The sequence below is a fragment of the Elephantulus edwardii genome, unplaced genomic scaffold (assembly GCF_000299155.1).
Source record: "Elephantulus edwardii isolate Elephantulus edwardi_28Jun2011 unplaced genomic scaffold, EleEdw1.0 scaffold00215, whole genome shotgun sequence".
NCBI classification, from domain to species: domain Eukaryota; kingdom Metazoa; phylum Chordata; class Mammalia; order Macroscelidea; family Macroscelididae; genus Elephantulus; species Elephantulus edwardii.
In genome coordinates this window covers 2,780,633-2,790,405 of record NW_006399965.1, presented here as the reverse complement: position 1 = coordinate 2,790,405, position 9,773 = coordinate 2,780,633, and the positions used below count along the sequence as shown (strand labels likewise).

The following is a 9,773-nucleotide window of genomic DNA, read 5'->3' as shown; positions in this document are numbered from 1 at the left end:
AATAAAATATATGTATAAAAAGATAAATATAGGACTTTGTAACCAATGGAATAAAACTTGGAAAAAAAAGATAAATATACATATAAAAGTTATGTATGTATACCAAAGTACATACATTTTTCAAAGTGACATCAGGATTAAAGGAAGGCTCATCAACAACCTGCCAAATGCAGATGACACAACCTTCGTTGCTGAAACTGAGGAAGACCTGAAGCACTTGCTGCAGAAGGTCAAGGACTGTCATCTTCAATATGGATTCAAGCTCAACATCAAGAAGACAAAGACCCTCACACTGGAGCAATTGACAGCACCATGATAGATGGAGAAGAGATTGAGGTTATTAACAATTACAGCTTGCTTGGCCCCACAATCCACAATCTTTTTTTAAAAAATCTTTTTATTGATTTTCATATAATACCTTTACAGTATGTTTCATTCATATGCATTGTTTCATAAAATCTTGCATTTACATTGTGCTACATGGAACCATTCATATATGTTCTATTTTACATTCTTTTTTGATACTAGTTTATTTATAAATTGAAATATATTTTGTTTAACTGCCAGATCGTTCCCATTTCCCTCACCGTCCCATCAAGTTGTATGACCCCATGATTAATTGACCCCCTCCCTGCACATCTTCACCCCTCTACTCCCACCACCCCGTCCCATCCCACTCCGCCTTGGACTCATTCTACAATAATGGTTTTAGGCAGCATTTGTCCTTGTGGAACTGAGTTAGTTCACTCAGCATAATGCTCTCCAGTCCCTCCCAAGTTAGGTAATAATTTACAAAGTCATTGCCCTTGAGTGCTGTGTAGTTAAGCTTTCTTGGCTCCACAATCAACACTCTTGACACCATCCATCAGGAATAGAAAAGATGAATTGCACTTGGGAATTCTGCTGTCAGAGATCTCTCCTAAGTGCTAAATATCAACATCAGTCTGGAGACTAAGACGTGCCTGATTCAGGCCATGGTCTTCACAATTACTTGCTATGCATCAGAGATCTGGGCAATGACTACAGTTGACAGAAGAAAAATTGGTGCCTTTGAGTTGTGGTGCTGGAGTATTGAAAATACCATAGACTGCCAACATTACAAACAGGTTTATTTTGGAGATGGTAAAACCAGGCTGCTCTTTGAAGGCAAGGCTTTTGAAGCTCCATCTCACATTCTTTTGGCATCTGAGCAGGAGGGACCAGTCCCTGGAGAAAGACATCATACTTGGAAGACTGAAGGGACAGTACAGGAGAAGAAGACACAGGATGGGATGGATTAACACAGTTACTGGGATAATGCAGGGAGGTGAGTCGGAGTCAGTGAGACTGGCTCAGGATAGGAGAAGATTCAGAGCTATTGCACGTAGGGTCTACATGAGTTGAGGCAGCTTAATGGCACAGAACAACAAGAAGGAGCAATAATTTACCAAAATTTCCAAATTTTGTTTTGAGTCATTATATCTAATAATAATTGTCATGAAAATTCAGCCCTGAAGACATTTTGCAATGCTTAGAACTTTACAGTCAAAAGAAGAAAACATTCAACAGTTCTGTTTATGTTTTTGTTGCAGATACTCATTTGATAGATTCATTTGTAAAATGTTTTCAAGTACACAAATATTTTGTATCGGAATAAAATTGTGTGAGACAGATGGAGTGGAAAAAACTAGCTCAGGAGAAAAAGGGAGAATGTCAAGTTTCCAACAACTGAAGAGCCTGTTCATGAATTTTTTAAGTGGACGATGATAGATTAGAAAAAGCTTTGGGATTTAACTTTCACTGGATTCATTTAAGATAGTGAGAGAACAACTTTAGCTTACTATAACCATCCTTAGAATATGCTATACCACTTATCCATTGAAACAATTTAAATTTTTGATGAATAATATATATTTAAGAATGTTTAAGCATTTACTTTTTCAATAACTTAAAAGGAAATGTAAAGAAACAGCTTGAATTATAATTCTGTAATGGTGTCTGACTTGGTGAACAAATACTAACACTTATTGTTACTATGATTAGACATTTTCCTAGTTCACACACACATATTTCATTTTATTTTTTAAATTTTGTTTTATTATTATTTGTGTGTGTGTACCATCAGATCAGATCTGACTGATACAGGAAGAGATTGTCCCTCCTTCTTCAGCAGAGCATCTGGTGGATTCAAACTGCACACCTCTGGGACTGCAGTGCAGCTTCTTGCCACTAGGCCACCAGAGTTCACCCTCTCACACACATATTTTATTAAATGTTTATAATAACAATGTGAATAGTCTTCTGGTTACTATTGCTGCACTATCAATAGCCTCTAAACTAAATGCTGATAAAAAAACCCCAATTGTTTTCATTGGTTTACAATTTTGTGGGTCAGGAGTTTGGAGAGGGACAAGGTGGTTTATTTACACTTGTAGTCACATGTGGGGAGGGAGCGATCTCAAGGGCTGACAGTGCTGGGCACCTAAATGGCTTGCCCCCACAGTTGGCAGTTGATGCTGGGGACCCAGCTGGGTCTACTGAACCTGAAGGAGCACTGGTAGCCCAGTTTGAAGTGTGCTGTACTTCTGAAGTGTGACCATGTGTCTCTAGTGGTTCAGTTAGATTCCATCAGCTGCTCCTTGTGAGAAAGAGGGCTAGTTCCCTCTTGAGATGTATGGCTTCGGAAGCTTCGTGGAGGGTCACTGTGTGTTGGAACGAACATGACAGGACTGAGGGAGTGAGAGACTGAGCTGGATGGCTGAGTTGCCACTCTTCAGCTTGGCAATCTCAGAGCAGTCAGATTCCCTACATGACTATGGGCCTCTTCAATAATGACCATCCCAGGAGTGGTGGATGGAAATTGGCCTTTTCTGACTTAGCTCTGCGAGGAACATAATATCATTTCCATCATCCTCTCCTGATCAAAGCACCAAGACATCTATACAGATTCAAGAAGATGGATCATTAACTTTCACCTTTTGATGGTAGTTGTCAAAGACTTTGGGGATTATGATTTCAAACAATCCCATGTGATACTTATCATCTTCTCTCTCTCTCTCTCTCTCTCTCTCTCTCTAATAAGTGAGGAAATGGAAGCTTAATGGGAGCAGTAATTGATCAAAATTGGGAACCTGGGAGCCATGGATTCCAGGCTGCCAGAACTCTTCAGTGATTCATAAATGGTGGGGCAAGGAGAGGGGTTGAGGACCACAGCCTGCCAGTGCTACAGTTCCTAATATCCCACAGTCTGAAGTGGAACTGGCATTAGAACTTGGCAGCAGATGCCTCCTTGTTCTTTGACGCCAGTTTCAAGTTACACATAGCTGGTGGCCATAGTACTAACAACTGTACCAACTATCTGGGTACTTATTTTAAATGGTTTTTGACTGAATACAGGAGGACACACATGATGTGATTTGCAGTTCGCTCATTCTTAGCATTGATTCTTCTGTCATCCTAAGTCATGGATACATAACAAGAAACTGAGAAGTTCACACCTTAGATCAGGTGCACCTTAGCCCTTTAACTGATGTCATTGCTCTTTAGTACTCTGCAGAGATCCCTGACAACAGATTTTCCCAACATGACTCTTCTCTTGGTTTCTTGACTGCTGGTACTAAGGGTTAATGTCTTTGAGTTGTGTTGGAGAAGAGTATTGAATCTCCCATGGACTACCAAAAGAACATGCTGGTCTGTCCTGGAGAAAGTGAAACCAGAGTGCTCCTTGGAGGCAGGGATGGTGAAACTCCATGTCATATACTTGGGGCACAGTTGTAAAGAGGGAACAGGTTTTGAAGAAGAACATCACGTTTGGAAAGGTGGAGGGTCAGTGTAAGAGAAGCAGACCCTCAACAAGAGAGATAGACAGTGTTTGTAGCATCAAATGGGTTGGAGATTGTGAGGATGTTATGGTACAGGCAGGGTTCAGATCCATTGTTCATACGGTCTCTGTGAGTCACAGTCAACTCGACGGCACATGACAACAACAACAACAACAACAACAACAACAACAACAACAACATTCTGGGCATAGTTGTAACGATTCTCAAAGACACTAACAAGCTCTCCAGAACAGCTGGCCTCATCTTCTGTTCTTTCTAAGAAAACTCTCTTCTTTCTGATTTTTCTTCTTACCTTCTCAGAGGCTGTGAAGGTCTTCTGTATTTCTAGTGTATATCTGCGTGTCTGCAGTCGCAAGGTGATAGAAATGGTTAAGCTGGGCTACTAAAGAAAAGATTGGCAGTGTGGACCAACCAGAAGCATGATAGAAGAAAGATCCTGTCATATGCTTCAAAACTGTTGTTGTTGTTAAGTGCCGTCGAGTAGCAGGCGACTCATAGCAACCCTATGAAGGAGAGTCCTTGACACTTGGGTGCCTTTCACCCGCTCTCCAGGTTCGTAGGGTTTCCGGAGGCAAGCTATTATGCAAGTGGATGCCACTCCTCCTTCCAAGCTTGTGCTTCAAAACTAGCCACTGAAAATTCTATGCAACCCAGCTCTGCTCTGACGCAGCGTGGTGTCCCCATGAGTCGGAAGTGACTTGATTACGATGGGCTTTCACTTCATCATCTTCCCATAATTTACAGCCTTCTGAGTTTTCTACATGCATCAGCTCCCGGGGCCATTCTTACAGGCTGGTTTAGGGGTGGCTGGTGGTCTAGTCCGCAGGGGCATGCATTGCTAATCCAAAGACCACTGCTTTTCAGCAGCTCAAGCCCACCGACTCCATGGCAGAAAGGTGGACAACCGCCTGTAAGGTTTACAGCTTCAGACACTCACTGGAGGGTCAGGGTGGGCCTGATTCCATGGAAGTGACTTTGATTTGGCCAAATAATTCTGTGACAGACCACCAAGGGACTTTGTCGTGTCCTGAGCCAGAGCAGAGGTTAAACTAGAGGACCTGAGGGGGTCAGTCCTATGTGAGTAACTACAAGAGCCACTGGCCTTTTTTTTCCTTCAGGGTTGGTGCTCAAGTTTACAAGGTGCATCTTACATACATACAACCTCACACGTGAGCATGCAGGGTCCTACCACTCCTCTACTTGGCATTCGGTTCCAGCCTCAGCCTCTCCAGTTACAAGACGAATCTTACACCTGTAATCCCTCAGAGGGTCAACTGCTGAATCAGTTAGAACGGCTTAGCACTCTTCCACTAGGAATGAAAGAAAGTTTGACCCGTGTTTCCATGGATCTTGTTTCACAGCCATTCCGATGACTCCCTGTCCCAAAAGATTATGAAATGTATTTAAAATGGTATTCCAAAACGTGCACAGAAGGAGTAATCTTCACCTTACACTGATATTGTTAATGTTGAGGAAATAGTCACAAAAAACACCACCACTCCCCTTGCTTCTGAAGTACTTCAGCTTAGACTTGAACTTACAGCCTTGTTATTAGTGTTAACCATTTGCACTGCCAGGAATCCCCTTTTCTCTCCCACCATCAACACCCACATCCTGAAGGTATCCCTGTGCCTGTCTCTCCCCTCAGCCACCCTCACCACCAAAGAGACTGCCCGCCTCTCAGACTGACAGGTGTCTTGTCACATCACAACTTCTAAAACTCTAGAGGAACTTTATACTTAAGAACGATTAATGAATCTCCAGATATCTTGTATGTAACTCTGACAGGCAGCTCTGGTGGCCTAGTGATAAGGAGCTATGTTGCCAACCTAAAGGTAGGCAGTTTGAATCTACCAGCTGCTCTGAGACAGGAGAATGGGTAGTCAGTCAGTCTCCTTCCTTGCGGTTTGCAGCCTCTGAAAAATCCACTGGAGGGTCAGCTGTGAGTCGGTTCTGCCTTGATAGTGATAAGTTGTTGTTGAGTTTGCTCTCACGACCAGAGTTCAGAGTTCTTGTCAAACAAGGCAGATGCCCAAACTTCAGAAGAAATAAGCCAGTGTTGCAAAGCTGTTGCGATTGTCCTAAAAATTTCCATCTTCCGCGATGTCCCAGGTAGTGGCCTCCTTAGCTCTTCCTGGGGACGGCTTAGAGATATTCTTTCATCCCGAGCCACAGACCGGCTTCTAATTACAGCTGGAGGCAGGATAAGGTTAAGGGAGGGGGTGGGCAGGCGAGGAGAGAGGCCGGGCAGAAAAATCAATTCCAATTACTTTGATGACAGTGACTTGGAGTCTGCTTTGAGAGACACACAGGGAGTTAAAGATGCTGGCAGCCCGGACTGGGGCGGCGGGAAGTCAGATCTCTGACGAGAACACCAAGTTAAGGAAGCAGTCTGGCCTTTCTGTAGGGGGCAAAGAAAAATCTCCCAAGAAAACCCCCGAAAATGCCAAAGAGGGCAGCCTCAGCCCCTCGGGGCAAACCCAGCTCCGGGCTCGGCAGCTGGCTCTGCTGCGGGAGGTGGAGATGAACTGGTACCTGAAACTCTGTGACCTGTCCAATGAGCACACCACAGCCTGCACCACGGGGATGCCGCACAGGTAAGGTCCAGCTGCCCCGGGTCAGGATGGGGACCCCTGACAGAGGCGCTGCAGTGGGGCTGCTTGAAAGTTTGCCCCCTCTAACTGTCTGCCAGATGATGGGCACTTCAGACTGTGTAACTGTCGCGACAGGGGGGTTAGTGAAAATGGCAACTAGATTGCCGTTCAGAAAACATTTCTTGCAAGGAGACCGCAGGCGTTCATTAAGTGACAGGAAGCAAGAGTATTGTATTAAGATCCTTCTAATGTAATAGAGGCGTCAAAGATTGTGGGAAGATTGTCCCCCTCAAAAACAATAGCAAAGACTTCTGCAATCTTTTGGCACTTCCCCTACTTTGAAAATTTGGGTACAGGGAAAGAAAAGTGTTTGTCCATATGAAAACTTAGAGTTCAGTGGTATAAACTTGTTGAATGAGGGTTCATTTGGGTGCTGGGAAGAACTCTCTGACCACCAAGATGGGGGGCTGAGCCGCAGATGCAAGACAAGTAACCTCAGGAGAGCAAGGACTTTCAGAAAAAAATAAATAATGTAAGACAGATTCCTATAGATCTCTCTGCTCTACCACAAACTTAACTGCAAATTATTCAGAGCAGGACTAATTTAATAAATGCCAAGGTTATAAGGTAAAATATACTGTAACAAAAGATACAGAGTTCCTAAATGATAGAATATTACACCATGGGAGAAGGATGGCCAATCTTCTCCCATGGGATTAACGGCCTCTGAAAACCCACCAGAGGGTCAGGTATGGGTCGGTTCCGACTCAACAACAACAACAACAACAAAGGATGTTGCAAGGTGTGCTACTAATAAAAATGTCAATGGTTCAAATCCACCAGCTCTTCCTCCAGAGAAAGAGTGGCAGTCTCCCCTCTAAAGATTTACAGTCTCAGAACCCAGGGTATGTGGGGAGCGACCGTGAACTTGAATCAACTTGATGACAGGGGGATTTGTTCCTGTAAAAGAGGCCTGGCGATGCAGTAGTTAAGTGTGCAGCTGCTACCAGAGGGTCCCCATTTCCAACCCACCAGCCACTCTGTGGAGAAAGATGTGACATCTGCTTTTGTAAAACTGACAGCCTGGGGACCCTGCAGGGCAGTGCTGCTTTGTTGTGGATGCAGGTGACCTCTGGTCAGTGCTGTCTGGACATTGCAGGTTTGGGATGGGGCTTCTTCTCTTTAAGTACTAGGAGCAGTGTCTTAGGAAGTAAAGATGATTTTGAAAAGGCAATTATTATGAAAACAAACACAAAATGATTATTTATTGAATGGTAATAAAAAGAAAATGAAACAGTGTAGTTTTAATGAAATAATCAATGTGTAGAAAACCTCTTTTTTAGATACTGTGTGATATCATAAAAATTTTGAGATGTATGCCTCTAGTTTAAGCGTCTCAGGCATCTCTGGGTTTAAATTACTAATTTTTAAAAGTCACTACAAAAAGCTTATTTAGCAATTGGATTAGTTGGTGCCTGGTGTTGCCTGTAGCTGCTAATCCAAAGACTAGAAGTTCAAATCTCCCAGCGACTCCTCAGGAGAAAGATGGGCAGCCATCTGCTTCAACTCGCAGTCTCAGAAATCTGATGGAGAGACGTTAGGAGTCGGGCACTGAGTTTGAGCTCTTTTAATAGATACTTAAGACTTACTGGACTATGTTGATGTTATGTGCCATTGAGTCACCTGTGACTCATAGTGACCCTAGTACAGCAGCTCTGAACCCTGGCCTTTCCTGAGCCAAGCTCAGTAACTCTGACTCTAACTCATTGCCCCAGTTACTATATGAATCCGTCTTATCTGTGGTCTTCCTCTCCTGTGCTGTCCCTTCACCCTTCTGAGCATGATGTCCTTCTCCAAGGACCAGTCCCTTCTGGCCACGTGCCCAAAATATGCGAGACGAAGCTTCAAAATCTTAGCCTCCAAGGAGGAACTTGGTTTCATCATCTATCTCCAAGACAGGACCTATTTGTTTTCTTGGCAGCCCATGGTATGTTCAAGACTCTTCTTCAGCACTACAACTCGAAGGTATCAATTCTTCTTCTGTCTATTGATTTCAAAGTATATTCACTTATCCACTTTCCCTTTTTACAAAGAAATAACTTAAAAGATTAATGCCCTTTAGTAGAAACTTACTAAAATCAACAACAAAAGTTCAAACCCACTACTGTGGTGACCCGTAGCTACACAGTATGACTCCCATTGGGTTTCCAATTCTGCAAATCTTAATGTAAACAGACTGTGACATCTTCCTCCCTTGGGGAAGCTGTGGACTTTACGGAGCTGGTTTTTGGTTAGGCACGTACTTTCACTATCGTGCCACCTGGAGAAAATCGCTCTCAAAACTCTCAGGGAGCTCTGGTGGCAAATTGCAATTTCTTTGCTGGCAAGACGGAATGAAAATATAGCAGACTGATTCTCGTTTATAATAGGTGTGAGCATTGTTGTGTACTCAGATCCTACAATAACGTGTATCTGAAATAAATGCTGTTAGGAGATGATTAGATGGAAGCGTTGGATAGGGTGAGACCCTCAGTCCTGGTGGATTCAAGAACGGAAACTGTAGGAAGCAGGGCAGAGACTGTTCATCAGTCTTGCAGTAAGTGGCTCTGATCCCTCTTCCCAGACTGCATCACAGTATCATAATCTAATACACTTGGTACTGACTTCCCGGCCATTTCACTGAGCTGTCCTATCGCTGTGGGAGGCTCATGTCCTCGTTTGACAGGACGACTTCTTCTCTGAGGGCGGTGCCGGCTCAAAGCCCTGCCGTTGGGAAAACAATTTCCTTTTGGTGCCTGTACAGCTACAGACATGATTAAAACATTTTTCATTGTTTTCAAGCAACTGTTTATTATCATTGTAAAAGGAGAATATGGATTTGCAGAAAAAAATGGAAAAGAAAATGCAAAGAAGGAAATGAAACCAGTGGTAATATTTTGGCATGTTTTTGTCAAGTTTTTAAACTGGAATTATACTGAGTATTCTATCCTTTTAATGTTTTATATATTAAATTCTCAATAAGAATTTAAAATTTGCCTTTTCAAGAATATATCACTGCTTATCCATTCTCTATTTTGTTTGCTGTTTATCATTATCGTAGTCCAAATAATGGTACAATAGACATCTTTGCATTGAATATTAATAAAACCATATATGATTATTTTTTAGGCTTTTTTCTAGAGTAAAACAAACTGATGAATGTATTGTCATGGACTGAATCATTCCATCATTCCCTCCCTCCTCCAGTATGTGTCAACCTGGGTAACCAGGATTCCCACTGACTTGGCAGGTGTGTGATGATGTAATCTAACAGGTATATGGAAACAGTCTTGGCACCAGCAGCCAGGAAATTAAAAGG

At 42.9% G+C, this 9,773-nt stretch overlaps 1 protein-coding gene across 2 annotated transcripts in view; it reads left to right on the top strand.

The window, feature by feature from the left end:
• The first annotated feature begins 6,081 nt into the window (after window positions 1-6,081).
• The window catches only part of KCNAB1 (potassium voltage-gated channel, shaker-related subfamily, beta member 1), a 613,103-nt gene continuing 609,411 nt past the window's right edge, over window positions 6,082-9,773 (top strand). The window contains exon 1 of one of the 2 annotated variants that reach the window (XM_006897775.1): window positions 6,082-6,418. In XM_006897775.1, coding sequence (XP_006897837.1) covers window positions 6,144-6,418 — 275 coding nt within the window. In that variant the 5' untranslated portion in view covers window positions 6,082-6,143. The remainder of the gene's footprint in view (window positions 6,419-9,773) is intronic. The other variant, XM_006897778.1, reaches the window with a different exon arrangement.